Genomic DNA, 23,887 nt, shown 5'->3' on the forward strand with positions numbered 1-23,887 from the left:
TGTATTCCACACGTCAGTTTGAGCGTACAGCTAGCACTAAGCAAGAAAGCAAGCAACTGAGCCTAACAAAAACACTGCATAAAGTAAATGGAAAGTTCATGAAAAGGAAAGAAAAGAAAAATAACAATTTCCACAGCTGTGGCCTGAGGGGTCTCTTCTCTTTTTGGATCTTTTGTAAAACATTTCTGATGCCGGTCTTTAAAAAACGTGAAGCAAAGCTTATTGGTTCTTTTCCAGATGAGTTGTGAAGAAGAGAGACTTTTAATCATATCTGAAAGCTCCTTCAGGGCTCTGTATTTTATGTAATACACGGTTTATTATAAGGCAGATTGGTTATTTCAACAGCCTCACTATTTATGCTCAACTATAGCTCCGGCAGAACTTTTTGCAAGAGTTTGCAGCATGAGGCCCTGGCCAACTTCCAGCTCCCATGTGGAATTTGTCAGATTGCAAGTGCAATGGACACTTGCTCCCCTTTAACTCCTGTCCTTCTCCAAGTACCATCCATTTCATCCCAGCTTGAGAAAGCGTCTTGCTAACAGCTCGGTATTGAAGCAATAATCTATCAGATTTATTGCAAACAGTGTTCATGTTCGGAGGGCAATCCAGAGCAAGTCCTCCTAAACTGTGCCATCCCTGTACCACATCTGGTAAATTTTATAAGGGCCTCCTCATAACTCTCAGCTGCTTGAAAATCCTGACTTAACAGACAGAAGAATAATTCCAGGTCACTGTGGTTATCAATGCGCTTTCACTCAAGTCTGCCGGGTGGATAGATCACTGAAACTAACAGAATAAAAAGAGAAAAGAATACCTTTCAGACACAATTGAATTGTAGGTCTCTGGCAGCTAATGCAGCAATAGGAATGTGTCTGTAGGCCAGTCTCTGGCAGTCTATGCAGAAATGTTTTTTCTTGTCTTCAAATGGATTTGGTTCGCCACTTCAGGAAAACTGATTTTTTTTCTGGAGTGAAAAGTTACTAAAAATATAGCAAGAAACAGCTTACTCTTTTGTGGATAGATTGGACTCATGCCTCAGAGTATTTCTCTGCTAAATATAAAGGGCTCGAGGACTTATACATCATTAGATCAGTTAATCCATTCAGTGATCAAGTAAATATCCACCAAGGCACATGTGATGAAAATAAATATTGGCATAGCTGAAATATGAAAGAATTGGGAAGATTGTTCGGTGGTGAAGAAAGAGAGTGTTACTTCTGAGAAATGGGAATAGGTTTCTTTCTCTTATGCAATTATGCTTTCAAGCAGTGACTGCAGATAGAAAGAGAAGAGCTCACTAACACATTTGTCTAGCTGGATAGCAGCCTCTTGACTAAACTCTCTTAGTCCATTAACTACTTCTATATATAAATTTTCAATTTATTGCTTGAAAATGTAATGATCAGAATGCTGAGGGCCAAATTACCACGGGTCAGCACTGGGACACGAGAGGCGCATTCACTTACCTAATTCACAAGCACTGTTTGCACATGCAAATGTGGGTCTCATTAAAATTGCCTCATTCCGTTACGGCTGCTCTTTGAAATTTGACCATCAAAATGCAAACGGGCAGCTCAAGATTTTCTCTGTTGTGACTTAATTGCAAACATGTTTTCTCTTCCTCCTAGATGTGCCGTCTGGGTTGCAAACAGAGCCCCAAGTCAGAACCATAGTGGGGAACGATGTCCGGCTGACGTGCCGGGCCTCCAGGTACATCTACAGCCAGCTGGCCTGGTATCACCCCTCCTTGGAGCCGGCCCGCAGCGACTCGCTGATCAAGAAAACCGACAACTATTCCATTTCGTTGACATTGGTCATTACTAACGTCACGAAGGAACAAAGCGGCCTCTACAAGTGCAGAGCCCAGAACCAGCACAACAGCACCGACACGCTGGAGCAGCACACGTGGCTCCTGGTCAGAGGTAGGTCCCTGGGCAGCATCTGCTGCATTTTATCTTCCTAACTCCATGCTGGGTGCAGATATAGCGTTGACTGAGGAGAAAAGGCACCACCCACCATGTTCCTAACAGCACAGCTCTGTCATTTGGGACTGTCACCCCAGATCCATATGACTTTGGTAGAAGCCTCCACCCACTTACAGCTGCCAGGATGACACACATACCTAAATAGATTTGGACCCAGCAGATGTAATCACAATTGTCACTGGGCAAGTGTATAGTCAAGTGACATGTACCATTTATTCTGGGTAAGTGGGATGCACTTCTTTACAATAACAGTATTTTGTGCAACCCCTTTCCTTTCCTTTCCTTTCCCTTCCTTCCATCTTTTCAAAAAATAGTAACGCTGCAGATCCTGAAGCCTGGTTTCTTTGACTATGTGAATATAAAGGGCAGGACACTTCTTCCAGTAGAAACTCACTGAAAATTAGTGAAGTTTCTTCTGCTTCCTAGTGAAGAGAGTGAGTGATCAGGTCTAAGCCTTCTCAGAAGAAAAAGTGCTGGCGGAATGGGTGAATTTATTAGCTATCTTCCAATGGTGAACAGAAACCCAAAGCACAGAAATGGAGTAGAACTGAAATAAAGAGCAGCAGGCCAGGGTGCAGAAGACAGAGTCCTTCAGAAGCTGGATCAGACAGTGATTTTCAAATTGGCTTCTCCACTTCCATTAATGGGTAATGAGACACTGAAGGGACAGCTAAGCTTCCGTAAGCACTTGTCACTTCGGTAAAAACCAGGCTACCCAGTGCTGGCTTCATCCTTGTTTAAGTGAACAAGCATGTGTCCCCAACACCCGCTCCCAGCCCCTTCCCCCTCCACGCCAGCAACACACACGGAGAAGATGCTCCCCACGCCACAGCTGGGCTGGCACGGCTCCGACACCTGCGTGGGAGGTGATTTATTTTCAGAAATGGCACGAGCACCTGCCTCTTCCTGAAGTGCGGAGGAAGGGAAAGGATCTCACCCTGGCATTACAGAGTGCTGGCGGTTTGGCTTGTCCCCACGGCCAGTACCGGAGCCACCTGTCAGCATCATCCGACACGGGAGCGCTGGGCTTTCTCTGCACTCTGCAGTCAGGCAATTCGCTTTTCTCTCCCCGGCAGATATTTTTATTCATTTAGTCAAATTTCCACCTACACAGACACCTACACATGATGGCGATGGGAAAAACACAGCTAAACTGGGAATATATCCATGGGAGAACTGGAACCTTAATCATATTCTTCTGAGAATTCCTGGGGTCTGTTATTTGTCTGGCACATGTCACAGTGGTAATTGGTCTGAAGAACGTGCCTGGAAACGCCCCTCCAAACCAGCCCTCCTTCTGCTATACAAACAAAGTATTTTAAATGTATTAACAGCAATCAGCTACTGTCCTTAGAGCAGGTTTTATGTATTTTTCGTGCTGTGCTTGTGATTTTATTTGTTGCTTTCCTGTTCCCTTTATAAATGAACATAAAGTGGAGGCTAACACAGTTTGTAATAAGTAGATAACTGCACTCACGATGGAGGACACAAAATCCTTAGAACTGTTTCCTCTTTGCCTCCTTTCTTTTTTTGTCTTCACTCTGCATTAGCTCTACCCACTCACTGTCCTCTGTTTTCTTCAGGGGATGAAAAGCTCAAGGAGGTTTGAGCTGAAGTCAAATCTAAGCTTAGTCAGTTTGAAAATAAGCGAGATGAACTCACCCACTCCTCCCATAATCTTTTGGGGGATTTTTGCTGCCACTTATTAACCAAATCTTTGCCACCTGCAGCCTAGAGAGGCCACGCAGGTGGCCAAAGGAGAGAAGATGGCAGAGCTGAAGGAGGTGCCTTCTGAAATCTCACTATGTTCTGTTTTCCTTTGTGACCGTAGCAAAGGCGGCACCGTACGTGATACAAAACCTCACGGATCTGGAGGTTAACATCAGTGGGAAGATCATTCTGGAGTGCAAAGTCGGTGGGACGCCAGAACCTCAGATTACGTGGCGGAAGAACGGTTACCCCGTTTCAGCAGCATCAGGTGAGCGCACTTGCCGCCCGAGCGTGCTGCGGTGTTGTACGGAACGCGGGATAATGGACTTGCACGTTTGCCACAAACACGGGACCTACAACCCCACAGCGACTGCAAGAATGGCTGAGTCGGGATGGTAACACAACCTCAGAAAACATGCACAGAAATGCAAATACATCACATTGCTGCAGCAGTCTCCAGCTTGGACTTTGAGGTCAAAGCTGCCAAGCGGTTGCAAGCCAGCGGCTGCTTACGCAGCTTGCCTTCCGCATGCGGCAGCACGCGTGTCTGCAGGCAGCCAGATAGGCTGCACTCATTAGCATCCCATTAGTAAATCAAGGAGTACAGCATGCTGTTCAGCCTGCTTGTGCGAGACAACAGTTTGTGCACAAAGCTGAGACGGAGTGTACCTGCTTGTCAGGCAGGCCTGAAAACACAAGCCTGAACCGTCAGATATCCTTGGGGCCTGATTGGAATATATTGCAGCAAATAGCGGGCGGTGACCCAGCAGCAGGGCCGGGCCATGCCATGGTGTACGACACACACATTCTTGCTTTGTATCCCACAACACAGCGTTGAGAATGTGTGCTCAGCTCGGCTGCTACGGAGCAGCACGGGTACGGTGCTGCCGTGGGCAGCGAGCACGGGCTCCTTTACCTGAGCCTGGAAGTCCTTCTCAGCTCTCTGTCCCGGCATCTCCTAAGAACCGTGGAGAATCCCACGTCAGTAGCTGGTCCTGTGACTTTAATTTTGCATCTCAGACTAGGTAGGAAATCTAGGCTCATCCATAATTCAGATCAGACTGTTCTGAGAGAAACTCTTTATAGCTACTGAAATTTTATAAATAATTCTAGGGGGACAAGCATGTAACTCATCCAACCAATGGAAACATAAATAAAATATTTGGAAAAAACACCTCAGGGTAAATATTTCAGCACAGTGCAAGGCAAGTTATGTGCAGTACTCTTGTTAACAACGGGATTCATAGGCAGAACATTGAGAAACTCAAAATGTCCCTCCCTTTTGGATTCAAAGCCTGATCCGTTTCCCTGTTTCTGCCCCAAACGTATCCTTAGTGAAACAGATGAGCTCTCAGTTTTGTGCCACAAATAAGAAAAAATTAAATGCGAACAATTAATCAGGAAAATTAAATGTAGAAAAGCATCACAAAGGTCATATTTAGGCAACCTCCCTCTTGCCACTCCACCTGCAGCCCCCAGCTGCCTGTGAATCCAGGATTGTTTCATGCAGAGATTTTTCCAGGGATGTGCATAACCTGATTTCTATGTTCGACATGTGAAAACTCCCATCACTTCCCACAGCCTTCAAGACCTGCTTTTTCCAATAATTTCTCCAAGTTCCCTTTTCTCCCAGTGTATCTTATTGCTATTAGAAAATCTATCTTCCCATCACTTCACCAACTTCCATAGAAGTTTTCTCAGTCTCTGTCTGCTCATAACAAATTAACAGCCATATTTGCTGTTGGTTAAATGATCCCCAAGCGATTTACATAGATACTGAGGAGAAAAAAAGTGTCAGGGAAAGGTTGTTGCCAGACCACAATGAGGAGCACGGTATTAAAATGTCTCCTAATAGAAGTGAATACCAGGCCTGTGGGGATGTTCTGTCTCCTAAAAGCATTTGTAGGTACATAGATTATTGTGATAATATTAACCCAAATACCTTACAACAGGAATTTCCATGGAAAATAATACCTTGGTGATTGAGCGAGTGAAAAAGGATGATGAAGGGCTCTATGAATGCAAGGCGTCTAACGACATGGGCCAAGACAGCACATCAGCCTTCATTAAAATACAAGGTGAGCTCCAAGATAAGGTGAAACGTGTATATTGTGTCGAACTGATGAGAACTACTGTCCGCTCATGGGCTTTGCCTACTTTTCAAATTTGCTTGTACATTTAACCTACAGGTTCTGAGGAGAAATCCAACATTGAAGTTATCATCTTGGTCTGCACTGGTCTAGCTGCTACCCTCTTCTGGCTTCTTCTGACCCTGTTCATTCGGAAACTGAGAAAAGTAAGAGAGCTTCCATATTGCACAAAGCGGCTGGGATTGGGCCCGGTTTACGCAAAGTATCAGAGTTTAGGGCTGAATGTTTGGGACAGATGGTAGAAAAACTGTACAAAACGTTCCTATAAAATTTCAGTGCAAGACTTGTGCTGATAGTCCTTTGACTTCTCCAGAGATCACTTGCCCTTGTGAAATTTCTACCTGCTTCCATGGTACAAAAAAATCAGGTTTCCCACCCCTCTATTGATCAAATTGGCTTGGAAGATAAGGAAACAAAAAAAAAATCCTAAATCTTCTAAAATGAGGGCTTGATTTCAGCACTTGTCCAATTAAGATTTCTCTGAAACACAGGTATTAAAGGGAGCCCTGTTTTAAGAAAGATCCTAGGATGTCTGCTTTAGAAATGAGCACAAACCACACAGCTTATTTTGTCCCCAAGTCTTGTTATTCTTTCATTTCCCTTTTGTGACTCAAAAAAGTGAAGTTTCAGCAAAGTTTCAAGGAATTTAGGTCTGTTTTTCTAAACAAACAGTAAACGAAAAGGCGACCACAGCTCTCTGCTCTGAAGCTCACCAAACTACCGCTGATCCCTAATACTCAAGTAAAATTTTCCTCCCATTGCAAACACAGTGATTAAATTCATGTTTTCCTCCTCCTTGACCTCAGTTTAACAGAGTGGTGGACAACAATGAACTTCCTATGACATTTTACTCCCATGCAAGTCAGGACCCACCACATCACAGCTTCTCACTGAATAGCATCTGAGGTAGCAGTTTTCACCAGCTTTCACTTCTAAATTGTATTATAATAAGCAATACCCATGAAGCGGATAACTTTGGAGAACCAAGCCTGCAAAACAGAATGCTACGAAAATGCCAAAATGCTCCGTAGTGCATCAGGAAGTGCAACTTGTGGAGTTCCCATAGAAAAGCACTGATTTCCTTGAATAGATACAGGTAAAAGACAGTGATAGATTTTGTGTCCTCAGAGTGTTTACCGACATTAATCAGTGACTCTTCCCAACACCCATGAGTGGCAGGTGTACATAAACATTGATGCCCCAGGTATTAAAAAAAAAGAGCGGCAGGAAGCTGAAGTGATACATTCATGGTTCAGAATAAATTTCAGCACCAAGTCTGGAATTCAGGGAACTCCCCAGCCAGCACTAAGTCCTGTTGACGACAGCTCTCCCAATAGAATTGCTGTTTAAATACTGTGAATAATTTCTCCGCACCCTGTTTTTAGCCCGATGCCACAGATATTAAAACAGGATACCTGTCGATTATAATGGATCCAGAGGAAATGCCTCTTGACGAGCAGTGTGACCGTCTTCCCTACGACAGCAGTAAATGGGAGTTTCCGAGAGACAGACTGCGGCTGGGTGAGTGGTTTGGGTACTGTTACTGTAAAGAATGATGATTTTTAACGCTCCTCAGTTTCAGTGGATCTGTTGTATAACCCAAGAAGCAGCCTGTCATTTAGTGCCAGTGTGCCACCAGCCTTGGGGAGAGCTGGCACTGAGCCACAGCATTGAGGATCATCCTTAATGGGGGGTGAAACAAGGGCTTTGGTAAGAAAAGCAAAGACGTTGTCTCAAAATACCTATCACCTCTTTTTCTTTCTTGAAGAAGTGAAGCCAAACTCTTGACAGGGAAAAAAGGCACTTCCAGGCATCATCCCTGCCAAAAGTATGGCTTCACACCATAGAGGAAAAGGGAAAGAGAAGTGAATCTGAAAGGTGACAGTCTTTCAAAGAGTTTTCTTTTGAATAAATCTATGAAGTCATCAAATAATCAATTCCTTATCCATCATTTCAACTTGGCGTTGAGTTCCAAAGAGCTATCATGAAAAAATGAACCAAATTTCATTCAAAAGCTCAGCTCACCGGATGATGGAGCAAGAAAATGTAAAAAGCAGGTTGTGTTAGAACAGAGAAACAGTAACATCTGTGTGCAATGATAAGCGCAAGGAGTATATCTGTATTTGTGTGTGCTCTTGGTGCTTTAGCTGGAAAACATGGAAGAAGGTGGAAGACAGAGAAAAATAACAAAAAATGAGATGCTGGTGGGACATAGGGTCAAACTAGCAGAACCAAAAAGCCAGACCGTGATGCTCATTGTACTCTGCTGCATTGTGGGTCAGAGCCCCCAGAGCACACTAGGAGCATGAAAATTCAAATGAAAGGAGAAACAGAGATGATCATCTTAAATTCCATTTAGTATAGCCTTTACATCAAATAAATGTCAATAACTGAAGGGCTAAAGGGTTCTGGGTGTCTGAGTGCCTTAGCTGGCTATCTCTATGGCTATGATTCATGAGAGATCAGGGTTCCACAGTTCTATGTTTAACCCAAAATCTGACTTTCCTGGGCTTGATGACAACTATATGTGATGTTTTTACATTTCAGCCGTGTATGTTTTCAGCCTTACCTTTGGCTGAATCCAGATTTATTTATCCTACTCCATCACATACTGTATTGCATTAAAGTCATATGGATATAAATCATACCATTTACATCCATATGCTCCATATATGTGATACAGGCTTCTATTGACTGTCAGTCTACGTTGTGCCTGGGCACTGGAGTCTGTATTTCTTGCACAGCTGAGAATGCACGTTTACCTCTTATCTGATGCAGACTATCCTAAGTCCCCTTTGGCTCATTCTTGACTCTTGCTTCTCTAGGTAAAACACTGGGTCATGGTGCTTTTGGGAAGGTGGTGGAGGCGTCTGCTTTTGGCATTGATAAATCTTCAACCTGCAAAACAGTTGCCGTAAAAATGCTTAAAGGTACATATTCCTCTGAGATTCTCACAAGACTCCTCATGGAACCTGCGGGCGATGAGGTTTCCAGTTCCCAGCTCCGAAGCAGCCCCAAGTTCATTGTGTTCAGAAGGGAGTGGGTTTGTCATATGGGAGCAATTAGTTGTTATACAGTGGATGTTAATATGTAGGAAACAACAAGCGGCTCCATGCGGTGCTGCTGATTAAGTCTTGTATTCCTAGAGGAGGAAAACAGCAGCTTCCAGGTCTGTGGGGTTAGGAGGGAAACAGATTACAGAATGTAATTACATTAGATAGTCTGAAATTGGATCCAAGCCTTCGATCTCAGCCCTTCCAGATGTAGAACAGTTCAAGGGGTTGAAAAAAAAGCAATGCCAAGGGAGTGAATTAGAGACAACTTGCTTGCAATTACTGAAATTAAGGAAAGCTTTTACCATTCAGTGGTGGGGAAGGGGGAAACTTGGAGACTGTTCTTTCCTATTTACATACAAAGCCTCTGCAGACAGCTTATGAATAAATGCAACAGCCAGTACATTGACTCCTTGGGTTGAAGGTTTTTAGCTGTTCACTCAGGATGTTTTCAAAGGTAGGATCGATGCTTACTGGATGGCTTTTCCTAGCCCACATTGCTCCGCATTGCTGCTACATGCCGGTATTAACCCCTGCAATGCCACCGTTCACGAACCTCTATCACAGGATTTGGCTGCTGTTGCTTGCTGCCTCTCCTGACGCTCTGCTGCATCCCACCTCACTGCAATTTCAAAAACATCAGCTTATCACCTGTCTGGACCTCCTCCAAATTTGGTCTCCTTTCTCTGCATTAGTCACTGGATCTTCAGATCATCTTCCTCCTGCTGTTTCTTCTATTCCGTGCCCATCTCCAGATCCCTGAAATACCCTAGAAGCCCCCGATTCAGACATGCTCCCTTCTCCATCCAAAACTTACTGCCCTGGATAGCTCTGGGTTTTTGTTCACCTCCACGCTGTGCTTCTCAGCTGATCCTCATGTCAACTCTACCCCACCTGCACACATTCAGCAAATTATTTGGCAGTTCCTCCATCATTTTACAGCTTCCTCCCCGGGTGGAGGCAGCAGCCTCCTGCTCTAACATGTCTCTCCCCAACTAACATGCCCATAATCCATCCTGAATAAAGCAGATTCTCTAGTGTGAGTCAATCCATTCACGAGAAAGAAGAAAAAAAAAATTTAAAAAGGCTCTGGAGATATCTGCCTTTCTGTAATTCCAGCATTATCTGTCATTTCCACGGAGGAGGCTGGTATCAGCTCTGCGATGAAGGCTAAAATTAATGTACAAGATTAACTGAAACACTTTCTGAAGCTGTTCTGTTTAGATTTTGCCAGGCATGTGTTCCAGCTCATGCCAGGCTAAATCAGGAGTAATACCACCCATGCACACACCCATCTACAGACACTGGTGACTGAAGAAACCTTGGGCTTGGAATAGCTCCTCCTTTATGACACAATTTGCTGAAAGATTTGTTTATGGAGAGCTCTACAAAGAGATAAAGAGGTTACATTTGTCACACCAAGTGATCTGTTACGTAACCGTTTCTTCATATTTAAATCTGATGCAAAGGCAAAAATAGGGGAAACAGGACACAGCCCCTTTTGTTAAAATACATCATGGAAGTTTTGGAAAGAAGGCAGAGGAAACAAGCCAACATCTGAACAACCTTCTGGTCTGAAGAGTGCCTCCCTGAGCTTTGGCAGCACAAGAGAATGAAACTACAGAGTAACTGGCCAGCCAGGGGTCAGGTTCATGGCTCACACACAAATATGACCCTTCTGCTTTGCCAGAAAATGTATTTCTTGGGTCAATGAGATCTCACAGGGCTGCGGTTTAGTGATGCTGTGCATTCTCCAGTATCCAACTTACAGATGTGTTGGATTCCTCCATCACCTGCAGTGGAGAATCGCTCAGTCTTGTGAAAAATATATTCTGAGGTATTGTAAAGAAGTACGACTAAACTGAACAGCACCATTATAGATGGAGGAACATGATCTTCTGTGTGCTGTTGTAGCTTGGGACGGTTGTTTGTTCCTCTGCTAAGTGTGCAAAATTCAGCCTTTGCAAAGCTCTCTGGTACCTGATCTGGGGGGAGGGTTCTCCTACAGGGCAGTAACCCCCCATAACCCATGCTAGAGAAAGGAAGAGTCACCCAAAAGATAGTGTTATTCCTCTTCATAAAGGTCAACAGACAATGAAACGGATGACTTATTATCTGTTTAAGAGTCTGAAAAGCAAAGATACTGCAAGTAACCTGGGTGGTATTGTTTGCAAGTGTAAACAGGATCTTGCTGTGTCCTGTTAAAAATATCCTGTTGTGTAAAGATGATTTTTTTCCTGTTTATCTTAAGCAGAATGTGCAACTACTAATGAATGTAAGGCTTTAATGTCTGAACTGAAGATCCTCATCCACATAGGACATCATCTGAATGTAGTCAACCTGCTGGGAGCCTGCACCAAAGCGGGAGGTGAGAAGTTCTCAGTAAATAAGGAGCAAAGAAGAAAGAGTTTTCAGATACAATGGTGTTTGGGTGTATTTGCAGTGGAGTTCAAGTCTCATGCATGTGCAGTTAATGCAAATACAAACATTTCTAGCTCTGCTCACAGGAGAGCTTCTGCTACTGCAGAATATGGCCACCACTCAACAATGGTTTCCGAACACCTTCTCCCAGCCAGTGGTGTCACTTCTCTATTTGCTTTTTCTCTGTCCTTTGTAAGCTTGTTTACAAAAGGGAACATGGACTGAAGAGAGACAGGATCTTTAATTGCAATGATGTGCCCAATTCCTCCATACAGGCACTACTGATCATTTCAAAGGTTCTTCTCCTTCTTCCCTGCCTTATCAGGAGGATGTACCAGGCTGAGCACTTCGCTACTTGAGGCCTCCTCCTTTCCCAAGCACTTCATTCTTGTCAGGCCAATGCAAGCATTTTTTTGTGGGGTACAGAGGAAGCCCGAGGCCGTCCAAAGCTGAACGGAGCAACAGCATGGACTTCCAAGGGGCTGAGCTGACACAACTGGCTGTACATCATACAAAGAATTTGTTGAAAAGTGCACATTTAAACAAAGGAACCCATAAATCTTAGATCTTTGTTACTGAAACATCCCTTCCCATGCTGCCATACGAAGCATCCTTGTCTCTTACTATACTGTGCTTTAACTTTAGAGTAACAACTCTCAAAGGTGCCTCTTTACTGCTTACAATGAACCTTCAAAACAATCCCCAATGGACAGATTTAGGAGAGCTGAGGGCAGAAAAAACAGAGTAAAATAAATGAAGGGGAAAGAGCGAGAGAGATGGTGCACACACCTGCTGTCACCTCTGACTCTGAAGCTGTCGCCTTCCCAAAGGACATGTGGTTGTCCAGTCACTGGGGGAAAAAGAAAAGTGCGGTGAGGTAGATTTGGTGGGATGCCAGGACAGAAATCTTCCCTCCAGCAAGACAGTCCCAGTTGGTCAAGGAGCAACCAGCAGCCACAGGTGCTGCTGTCATCTGGGAGCCACGAACGGGGAGCTCGCGGGAGTTGCTGTAGCACTGCAGACCCCAAAAGCTTGTACGGGAGGATGGCCAGATTTAGCTGGAGGGTTTTAAGACTGAGATGCATATGCGAGGACTATTTCCTTGGGACTGTGAGTAGAGAGGAAGGAACATTGTGAATGCTGGTGATTCTCCTCTCCTGTCAAGTCAATGAGGTGCCTTGATACAAATCACACAGAATCACAGAATGTCAGGGGTTGGAAGGGACCTCGAAAGCTCATCCAGTGCAATCCCCCCGCCAGAGCAGGAACACCCAGATGAGGTTACACAGGAAGGTGTCCAGGCGGGTTGGAATGTTTGCAGAGAAGGAGACTCCACAGCCTCCCTGGGCAGCCTGGTCCAGGCTCTGGCACCCTCACCAGGAAGAAGTTTCTTCTCATATTTAAGTAGAACCTCCTGTGTTCCAGTTTGAACCCACTGCCCCTTGTCATTGGTTGTCAAAAATTAAAAAATAAAATTAGGTGCCTAAAACACAGCAGCATTATGAAGAGGTCAGTAGTTTTTAACCAAAGCAGTAATTCAGCCACAGAGCTCTAGTTGTATAGTAAGACACAACTTGATAACTGATGAAATACTGTGATTGTCTTAGTGTCTGAGGAACTTTTTCTCCTGAGGGTCCTTCAGGTTCCCGTTCTCCAGCCTGCTCCATCCTGACTGCCCTCCTGGGTGAAGAGGTAACTCTCACCCTTCCCTGATGAACCTGGCAGGTCCCTTCCAGCTCAGGACATCCTATGATTCTCTGAGAGTTACTGTCAAAACGTCACTGCAGAATACAGTGCTCTTTCCTTCCTTGTCAGGTTTTATGTAACCAAACAATGGTATTCCTGATGAAGACTGATATTAAGTGTGCACATATATTATTCTAACAATATATCAAGTAACAGATTTTAACACCTTGGCTGAGTGTCTGATGTTAAGCAGGTAGAACTAATGCATAGTATATGCTTTACAATGAGGAAATAAAAGAGGCAGAGGACATGTCTAGGAAGCATTTCAAAAACATTAATAAATCACTAACTGAAGCTTTAAAGCTCTATTAGAATCTACATTTCCTTAGGGCATCTATGAGGGACATTTGACTTTGGGTTCTTCAGAACAATGTCCCCCAGAGATCTCTTGTGCAGCGCCAGACCCCAGCAGAAATACACGTTATTATCAGCAAGCTACTGGTTATTAGTGCTAGAATTCACCATCTCCCTTTTAATGCGACAATCCGCTTCCAAATGGTACTTGTCACCTGGTCTCAGGCAGGACACAGCAACCAGCATCTCCGAGGTTCACTGTTCACTCCTCGACCCCTCTGCTCTCCCTTCCACCCCGCTCACAGCCTCTTCAGTCAATATTGTCCATGTTCATGTGCACATTTCGGATATAATCCAGAGAAAAGTGCAGCTTTGAGCTGCCTCCTTCCCCAATGGCCAAGTGCAGCTCTCAGAGCTTCTCCTTTGAAGTTCAAACTCCTGAGTCTGAGCGCCGGATCTTCTAGACTGAAACAGGTTTCTGGACATGAAAAGACTGATAATAATACATGTTCATAAGCATTCTAGTCCCATGATTTCACCTTATCTTATATTTGATGATTACAAAAAGCAGTGATTATGCTAAAGGTACAAAATGAAGCTTTTCTCTTTTCTAATAGCTCACACTGAAACATAAAAGCATTTTCAAGCAGCTCTTAAAAATATGCATAATTGCATCTAAAAGCAGCAATTGCACTGAACTGTACAGTAGTTTGCCCAGAAATAAGAAAGGAAGAAATTGGTAGGACTTTCCAGGCTTTCGAAAAGTTTTGCTTACATATTTTTGCAGCTTTTGATTTAGATCTGTCTGTGACCCTGCATACTGTTATTGCCTCTAGTGGCATCAGCTCCACCCAAAACAAACAATTGTGAAGGCGGCAGAGAAGAATAAAGACTGCTCCACGCTATGGATCTATGTATAGACTGAAACAACCTTAATAGCATGTGGAATTGTATATTCTTCTCTATCATTCTGAATTTTCCTTTGTTTATAAGTAAGAAATAAATACCAACTATTGCCATCCAAGGAGGAAAACTAAGAATCAGTCCTGTATTCCCTTCTCTCCATATCCACTACCGACTGCATGCTTCTGGAGCGTCACTTCTCTGTTTCCCAATTTCCTCATCTTCATAATAGTAATGACAGTATTTACTTATTTTGAAAAGGATTTGTGAAGATAAGTTATTATTAAGTGCTTTGCAGTGCTTCAAAACTCATTTGACTTTCACTGTCTTTTTAGGTCCTTTAATGGTCATAGTAGAATATTGCAAATATGGAAATCTGTCCAACTATCTAAGAGGAAAACGAGGAGATTTCATTGCATACAAGGTAAAAAGACGATGGGCTTCTCATAGTCACAAGGCAGGGAATTAGCAACCACTGACCACAAGTTGGATTTTTTTCTGCATTGGTACTTATATAGGCACTTTATTCTCTCACCAAATGGGTTTGGCTTCCACACAGTTGTCTGCATCCACACAAATATTTGTGCTGGAACAAACTGGACTAGGATGTGGGAGAAGACACAGGAGGCTAAAAATCAGCATTGGGGAGAGGAAGGGACTACCTCCTCCTTGAGAAAATGCAGCATCCAAGGGCTCTCTGATCAAAGCCCTGCAGAAACTGGGCCCTCCCCAAGATTATTTTCCTGGATTGGTCTATTATTATTATTATTATTATTATAGCTATTGTGTACAGGCATAAAAGTACACAAGGTACTTTGTGTAAGAGAAGATTTTCCTGGTACAGTCACTCAACATTTCTTTTCTCACCACTGTTTTCATGAATTGCAGGGACTCGTTATGTCTCACATCACGGGATAGGGTGAGACAGACGGGTTTCAGTGCACATCATGCACATTTTTAGCACGATTTCCTAAGAAAGCAAGAAGTACAGAATTACAATCTCTCTCTGCTCATCTATCAGCCTCCCCCAGCCAGCTTTTAGCTCGATTTATGGTGGAATGTTGCTATCAGTGAAATGGGAGGTCCTGTATTAACAAATGGGAAACCAGGCTTCCTTAGCTCTGCCATTCAGGGAACATCATGTTCAAGCATGTTTTGAGCTCATCTCCAGACGACACTTTCTCCATATGCCATTCTGTTACATCTTTTGAATGCCCAGGCATTGCATCATCCAAAGCTAAAAACCAGTTTTCTACCATTTCTAGTCCCAGGAGAGCTCTGACCAAGCAGAGAAAAGTCTGGATGAGTCCAACAGTGATTTGACGGAACTGATCAAGAGGCGCCTGGAGAGCGTAGCCAGCACAGGAAGCTCCGCCAGCTCAGGATTTATTGAAGATAAGAGTTACAGCGATTCAGAAGATGATGAAGAAGGTAAAAGAAACCTACCTAGTCCCAAATCTTTTATTGTAAAGATTTCTGTTACTTGGCTAGTGCCACACACACCGTCACACACTTTACAAGCCCTTACACAGCTTGACTTGTTCCCGAAACCACCAATTCTTTCTCTTGCCTTTGCCCCACTCCAACTTTTTCTCACAAAAAGAGATTTTCAATAACATATGCATGTAAAAGTTGCTCCTGTTGTGTAAGATGAATAATAGCAATATTTTAGCAGAAGATTTGTGGGGCCAGTCTGCCCCCAGTCTCATCACTCGCTCACTATAGTTTCCCTCACTTTCATCCCCAGATGTTGTTTGCTCCGTAGCTAAATGACATGATTGATGTTGGATAGAACTTTTAAAATCATCTGTTCTGCCTCTAGGTCAGCAGTTCCTAAAGCAGAGTTGTAATCCTAATAGAGAACTCATGTAACTGTACTCAGATGCAGGGCTGGCTTATCAGCATGCGAGTGGCACCAGTGCCAAACCAGTTTGTAGCTGTTGCTGTAGTGGTTTGTGTGTCTGTGATCTCTCCTAGATGCTGAGGATCTGTACAAGCGGCCGCTGACGCTGGAGGATCTCATTTGCTATAGCTTCCAAGTGGCAAAAGGCATGGAGTTTCTCGCCTCCCGAAAAGTGAGCTCATTAAAACATCGGGGTTGAACATCTTTCACAAAATCAGGAGTATCTGATATGAAGAAATACAAATATATTTTTGAGCCTGAGTTAATCTGGTTTTTGCTCTTCTATTAACGTGTTGGAGATCGCGCTAGCTCTGGTGGTTAAGCAATAAGTAGCACTGAAGAAACTGTGAAGGGATATCCATCACATTCTTGGCTACAAGTACTGGCAGCTGTAACGTGACAGTTTAGATAGAAGGCGCAAGTACAGACTGTAAGACGATTCATGTAACTGTGTCATAATTAAATGCAGAAAAGCCTCCTCATAGATAAAGATCCCTCTAGTATGGTCAACAAAAGTACTACTGGAAAATGAAGAAGGAGTATCTAGCTATTCATTTAGTTTGTCAATAATGCTGGAGACTATCAGGAAAGTTAGCACCTCTTTTCAATACAAAAAGAAAAAATTATGTTTGTAGCCTGTGGAACACCTGTTTTTTAAATAAATAGTATGCAACACACATGCCGAAGTACACACAAAACGGAGAGTTTGCACTTACCACATAGCTACCAGGCTGGTGCACACGGAAATAATGAGCACAGTAATTGCCTATGTGCAATTAATTACCCCAGTCTCACACACACTCATGGGACTGCATTTGCAAATGTAGCTGCAGCTGCTTTTTGACCTCTCCCAAATTTGCCGCAAAACAATTAGGTGGTAAATGGCACTCCCTCCCTCTCACCATAACCGTGAAAGTTATTTCACATAGAAAAATCAGAAAACTACCTCTAATACGTGGCTTGTCCCCCGAGTTATTTTCTCCTTTGCATATGACAGTATATTTGCAGCAGATTCACACACACATTTTCCCTCTCTAACCTGCTCACAACAAAAGTTCATTTATCTTCCCATTTCTGAAGGTCTCGTGCTATCAACTTCAGCAGTGGCTCGTTGTCCAGGCAGCCCCTCTGATCTTGTTTGTCCTCATTCCTTCGCAGTGCATTCATCGGGATTTGGCAGCAAGGAACATCCTTCTTTCAGAGAACAACGTGGTTAAGATCTGTGACTTTGGACTAGCCAGGGATATTTATAAAGACCCTGATTATGTACGGAAAGGAGATGTAAGTGGAAGAAACCTGAAATGCTAATGTCAAGTTTTTCTTTCCCCAGGGCTTGGGCAGATTAGTAGTAACATTTCTGACAACGTTGTGTCTTTTGCATTCTTAGGCAAGACTTCCACTCAAATGGATGGCTCCAGAAGCTATTTTCGATAAAATTTACACAACACAGAGTGATGTATGGTCTTTCGGAGTGCTGCTATGGGAAATATTTTCTCTAGGTAAGAACGGTTTTTTTCCCCCCTAATTTATGGCTCTATTTCTATGAAAAGCTTTAAACAAAAGATGATAACGTGGTGCCATGGTCTGTTTCAGTTAATACAATTACGCAGTGCAGATCAGGTGAAAAATAAAGTCACTGGACTGAAATCAATGAGAACTCCACCCAGCAAAGTCCATTAAACCAGTGAATACCAGGGAGAGGGGCGGGGGGACACCAAAACAAAATCCAAAACCCTGGACCCAACTAATTGGCAATTAATGCCAACAGAGCACAGAGATAATTGAAGCCTCTGCTGCTCGTCAGTGAAATATTTCTTTGAGAGCAATGAAGAATTTTCCCTGTCAAACCATATTTTCCCCTAAGGAGTCTGCTTCGGGAAACCACACAGCTCAAAGGTTGCAGAGGATTTCGCTGCGGTTGACACAGTGCTCTGATGTTGCTGGTGGCAGCCCAGGGAGTTTGTCCACATGACATTTTATCCCAGCTTGATTATCTTCCCCACTAAATCTAAGTAAGATTTTCTAAGTAAGAAAAAATGTATTGGCAGCAGATGCCATCAGGTTGATAGAAGAACCAGCGCTAGACTCTGCGCAAGTCATTTTGGCAGCGAACAGGCAAATGCATACTCTGCTGGCCATATCATTTGCAAGCCACAACATTTTTGAAAGAACAGTAATGGTGTTCTTTATGTACTATAGATTTAATCTTATAGTGCTGTTATTATAGAAATCTCAGCCTCACTGAGATCTGGTTACTGTCCAGCAGATAAAGCTCTGAAATTGAGACAAGCAGCCTTACAGACAGCAGGACTTTGCCACTCTCAAATTCTCCTTGCAGAGTGGCGAGTTTTGTTTTCCTGAGGGAATTAAGGAATGTCAGCTCTGGCTTTTTAATCAACATTTGCAGACAAAAGAAAACGAGAGGCATTGTCAACCTAAGCTGCTGAATTTTAAAGCAAACTGTAATCTCCGACTACCTTTGGTTTGTGGATCAGTTGAAATTTATGATCAAGCTCAAGATACCAGGTCCAGATCTGGACGCGAAGTCTGGAGCTGTTTCTATCCTAATCTTTACTTAGGGCTGGCTGCAAAGATCACAACGTGATTTCAGTCCAAGTCTTTGATTTGTACTTTTCTCTAGTTTGTATCGGCATGCAAAACAGAAACTTCATACTCAAGTGGTTAAAACAAGTGGCAGTTATTGCTTTCTCCAGAGTTCAGTCGTATTTATTTAGAGTTTTGTTACTTCAGTGTAACGCCTCCATGGCTCTGTAACAGCATCACCTGCTCAAGTGTTTTGAAACACCCCAGAAAGACAAAGCTCCAGAAGCACTGGCAATGCCCCAGTTCTCATAGATTATTCGAGATGTATTAGCATCAGCACACAGAGACGCACTCAGAGGGGACAGTCCCTCCATCGGGCATCTCCAGGGAGCCAGATGAACTCAGTGCTGATGAGTGGCAAGGACCACTGCAGAAGGCAAACTGTTTATGCCATTCCAAAGGTCCCGACAGAGTTTAACAGATGTGAACTTCAAGTCATGTGGCCTTTAATACTGAAGACTAATAAAAATTAAAATACAGTCACTGAAATTCAACTCTTAACTATTTTTAAAAATAATTTATCTGGTTACTTTTAGTTTTAGATAGCCTATTTTCTTAATGAAGGTGCGTACCTGGAACAATAGACTGTGCTCTTCTGAATTCAGAGGAATCTACTAAATTACTCTGAGGGCTGCCATCCGTAGAACAGCCTCTGCCCTCGGTATGACGTAGATCACAAACTACTTTCTTCAATCCGTGGCACAGAGGCAAAAGCAGTCATTTTCTCTGAGAGGCTTTTTCATACAGATCACCCAGGCATGTCTGTGGCTTGGCACCACTCACATCTGCAGCTCACACGATAAATATTTAATTAAGGATTTGTGGCACTGATTGAACTCTCTTACATAAAAGTTTTACAGATCATTGAGAGCCAGGGGATTCAAGTTATTTGGCATTGCTACAGGGTATGCTTTGGCGCCCATTTAGTACTGCTGCTTTTTACTGGGTGCCACAGACTTAGCAGCCTCTAAAAGAGGAAAAGATACCGATTAGCAAAATGCACAGTTTGGTTTGGACGTGGGCCCTTTTTCAGGGTCAGCTGAATGAAGCACGAGAGGCTTCCTCCAGAGAGGCTGGTAGACTGGATAAGTTTTGGTGATACACAGAGAAATGACGGCTTGAGCGACTTAATTTTCATTTGGGGCTGAGTTTGCATTGAGCTTTGCATTACTTAAATGGGGTCAGCATACCTCATGTCAGGCAAGGCCACCAATATTTAATACATCTTGAAATCACTTGCATGGTACATTACAGAATGTCGGTGTCTCCTGGAGTTTAAATGTGCACTGTTCAAAAAGCAATCAAAGGTAATTATGTAAACAAGCAGTGGCTGGTAGTATAACATCAGCGTATTTTTATCCTACTAAAATAAAACCAAGATCAAAAGAGTGCTGCCATATCAAATGCATGCTACATCCTTGAGCATTTTGGAAGAGATTTTCCCTAAAGAAAACACCACATGTAGGTTTGTAAAGATGAGCCTGTGCAGATGAACAGACAAGCTAGTGAGAGTTCGGGAGATGTACAGAGACAGCAGCTCAGGAGCTTGGACAAGTCAGTCTGCTCAGGCCCTGCTCCCATCCTTACCCTTCTGTCATGGTTTAACTGTGGGAAGGTGACACTACAGTTTCTATCCATCTCTTCATTCAGAGAGATCTTGTGAGTTGATAGAAGCCTGTTGGAGATCTTTGGGTAATGGGTGATGCCATGTGAGCTGGACATTTAATTACTAGGTTATTATGATCATAATGACATGCTAAAGACGTAACTAGGAAGGAAAAATCAATATATAAAGCAGAAACGAAGCTCTTGATTACTTCCAATCTCCATAACTCCAGGAAACAATCTTAATACTGTGATCTGATACTTGCACATCAAGGGACTTCAGATGTGCTGTGGCTAAGTGTCCCTGAGCCCTGAATGCCACCAGAGCCTATTTGCTGTGGTGAGATGCCCTCAGGAAGTTGCCAGAATCTTTGTTCCCCAGTGCATAGTTTTGCAGATGGAGTGGTCTGATTCACAGAGTAGAATAATTCTAGGAACAGCCACACTTTGGCACCCTCTTCACTGCGTCTAGCCAAAAGATTTCTGCTGTGCTTGTCATGCCCCCAAGTGTACAGCACATGATGGTGTTTCCAAATGGGGAAAGGCAGGAAATAGGCAGGAACATTATAGAGGGTAAATCATGTACGGATTCCTCGAGGGCTGGCTACAGATCCAGATTCCATTCAATCCCCTGTGTTAAGACTTTTCAAATTTTTTTCCAAATTCACCATCCAGCCTCTAAGATGCCAAAAGGTGAAAGACAAGGGTTGCACAGCATGTGAAGCCTTTGCTGAGAAGGAAGGGAGGAAAGCTTCCAGATCTTTTAGGTCTATCTACAAGAGGTTCAGTAACCTTTCAAACTTCACAGTAGTCTTGCCTTGACTTCTGCCTATGAGGTCTGGATTATTCAGATGCCAGAGCACTTTCTCAATTTCTGTATTTGTTCCCCTGATTTATGCTGCATCATCAAGTGCAGATGTCACACAACACAGATCACCACCTTTGAAAAGCCCCCATTTGCTCATTAGTTGAAGAGTGCATTCAATGCGTACATATATTCATACCAGTCATTCCTCTGAAGATGAAAATCATTTACACAGGAAAGCGAAGTAAGTCTCACTCCTTCCTTTTGATGACTGCTAGGCCAACTTCTGTGCAACTTAATATAATACTACTGGTCCCTTTACAGACGTTTACCTCTCCAAAGCAATTACAGTTGCCATGAACTGTCCTCCCTGGTTTCACAGTAACAATTGTGTGGCTCTGAAAATAAACAGCATGGAACTCAGAAAAGAAAACAAGGCTAAAAATTTGGAAGGTCATCTTCCAAGGAAATTTTACCTGTAGGGCTGCACAATAAATCTACAATACTGAACTGTGAACCAGGAGAGGAGCACGACAATTCCACATCTGAGGCTGAACTGCCAGGTTCTCACAGCCTTCTGCGGGAACCGGGTGCCGACAGCTTTGCACACAGAGCGGCCAGCGAGGCCAGAGGCTCTACGGCAACGAAAGATGAGCAGGACTTATTTACTTCATGTGTGTTCCCGTAGTGCAGGATACTGGCAGACTGACAGTTTGGAAAACAGTATGTAACCGACTGAACGAGCTGGAACTATTCTACCACTGACCAACAGGTCATTTGAAGTCACAAACTAATAAAATTTATTTATTTTCTGCCATCTTTTACCTTGGAGTGCTCCTGGCTATATCATGAATGCAGAGGAGACAGCACGGTTGAAATCTCTAAAGAGACTGAGTCTGTAATGGGTTTCCAAACAAAACATTTAATAGATAGTGACTGCAACCCCTTCTTTGCTGTAGCTTCTTTTACTGCCAGGCTCTAGGTGATCTCAAATGCTCAACAGATACCAGCGATACGTGTTTAATCCACTGGACTGGGAAAGAAGCACTGTACCACTCTGGAACCTCCTTATTTCTCCCATCAGGTGCCTCCCCGTACCCTGGAGTACAGATAGATGAGGACTTCTGCCGACGGCTCAAAGAAGGAACCCGGATGAGATCCCCAGAGTACTCTACTCCAGAAGTGTAAGAGCTCCCGCTTTTGTATTGAGAGCTGATATGCATCATTTAAGTATTACAAACGGGATTGTATGTAAGCGTGGAGGAGGAAGGAGACATCATCAGATGACAGCTATGTATTTTGTATTTTCTTTTCAGTAAACATTTTAGTTGTGCATATTTTGGGTGTCTTGATACCCCAGACGAATGTTAAAGACAGATTAAATCAGCTTGACCGTTGCCAACGAGATTAACAGATCTCCCCGTGTCGTTCATGAATCTCAGTTCAAGACACATCAGAGCCTGCCTTGATTTTCAGTTCTGTGACACAAACTAGGCAGCCATAACTATGACTTATTTCAGCAATACCAGTGGGGCCTATCAGCCAAATCTTAGGTTAGGCGAAAATCAAAAACCTGCAGGCTCAGTTGAGGCAGGAACATGGAAGGAAAAAGCGTCCCACACGGAAACTAGAATAGATTTTCAGCACATGAAGATTTGAACCTGTCTTAGTCCAAAACTATCCAAACATGACCAAAACAAGCAGCAGCAGAAAGAAATAGTTTGGGAGTAAAGCTCCGATCCTTTTCCTTTCTTACTAGCTGTGTTTTTGATTTAGCTACCAGACAATGCTGGATTGCTGGCATGGAGTACCCACAGAGAGACCGACGTTCACGGAGCTGGTGGAGCGCTTAGGAGATCTTCTTCAAGCCAATGTGCAGCAGGTACAGCAATGCAAACATTTCTTCCACAAATGTGGACCTCAGATATATATCTGTGTGGATATGTGTATGCATGTGCATAGGTAAAGACTATGTTGAGCAGTGATATTAGATTTGATTTCGTAAGAGAGGTCACAAGGAAAATGGCTGCTGGGATGAGTAAAGAAAATGTTAACTATTCAAAGGGGATTATATTTCAAAACTAGATGTTTATCCATCCATAATAAGCAGAAACTTAGATTAATTGAAAAAAAAGGCTCTGTTGCCCCTTAGAGGAACAATAGTGCTTTATCTCAAACAATTTTAATTAGATTCCAACATTGTAAACTGCCAGTAGTTGGTCTGAACTTTCTCTCTCATTTTCTGAGCTTATGTTCATCAGTGCTCTTAGGAGCTTTAAAATGATGCAGTTTCAAGCTCAGAAAGTCAATTACGTAATTATTAATTTCATAATAGTTAAATCGGTTGTTTTCTTCTTCAGTAAAAAAAACCACACCAGTTATATAACTGTCAATTTAATTTAAGAAGGAATCAAACACTCTCCTCCAGCTCCTTCCTGTTTGCAAACAAATTTAGTGAAGCGAAGTTGAAGAGGGCCCAGTTTGCAATATGAAGATCTTGTGAGTTTTATCCTATAACCAAAGTAAATTAAGGAGACATAAAAATCATGATAAGGGAACAGGGCACTTAACTGCTTCTCAAAATGAAAAAAAAAAAATTCAGGCAAAGGCAAATTTGGACAAATAGTTTCAGGACTTAAAGGAAGAGTCATTTCTAAGATTACTGCAGGGGTGTAATGACAACGCAGAGCTAATTAAGATGTGTACTG

The 23,887-nt window shown here is 43.1% G+C and overlaps 1 protein-coding gene across 2 annotated transcripts in view; it reads left to right on the top strand.

Annotated features, from left to right (window-relative positions):
* Positions 1-23,887, top strand: part of LOC135993286 (vascular endothelial growth factor receptor kdr-like) — a 132,566-nt gene that overhangs the window by 90,727 nt on the left and 17,952 nt on the right. The window contains exons 13-26 of one of the 2 annotated variants that reach the window (XM_065643016.1): positions 1,629-1,922; positions 3,817-3,963; positions 5,648-5,773; positions 5,885-5,991; positions 7,231-7,366; positions 8,671-8,775; positions 11,150-11,266; positions 14,598-14,686; positions 15,528-15,693; positions 16,240-16,337; positions 17,324-17,446; positions 17,553-17,664; positions 22,264-22,363; positions 22,956-23,061. In XM_065643016.1, the coding sequence (XP_065499088.1) occupies positions 1,629-1,922; positions 3,817-3,963; positions 5,648-5,773; positions 5,885-5,991; positions 7,231-7,366; positions 8,671-8,775; positions 11,150-11,266; positions 14,598-14,686; positions 15,528-15,693; positions 16,240-16,337; positions 17,324-17,446; positions 17,553-17,664; positions 22,264-22,363; positions 22,956-23,061 (1,826 nt within the window). The remainder of the gene's footprint in view (positions 1-1,628; positions 1,923-3,816; positions 3,964-5,647; positions 5,774-5,884; positions 5,992-7,230; positions 7,367-8,670; positions 8,776-11,149; positions 11,267-14,597; positions 14,687-15,527; positions 15,694-16,239; positions 16,338-17,323; positions 17,447-17,552; positions 17,665-22,263; positions 22,364-22,955; positions 23,062-23,887) is intronic. The other variant, XM_065643018.1, reaches the window with a different exon arrangement.

Source organism: Caloenas nicobarica, chromosome 12 (genome assembly GCF_036013445.1).
Source record: "Caloenas nicobarica isolate bCalNic1 chromosome 12, bCalNic1.hap1, whole genome shotgun sequence".
NCBI classification, from domain to species: Eukaryota; Metazoa; Chordata; class Aves; order Columbiformes; family Columbidae; genus Caloenas; species Caloenas nicobarica.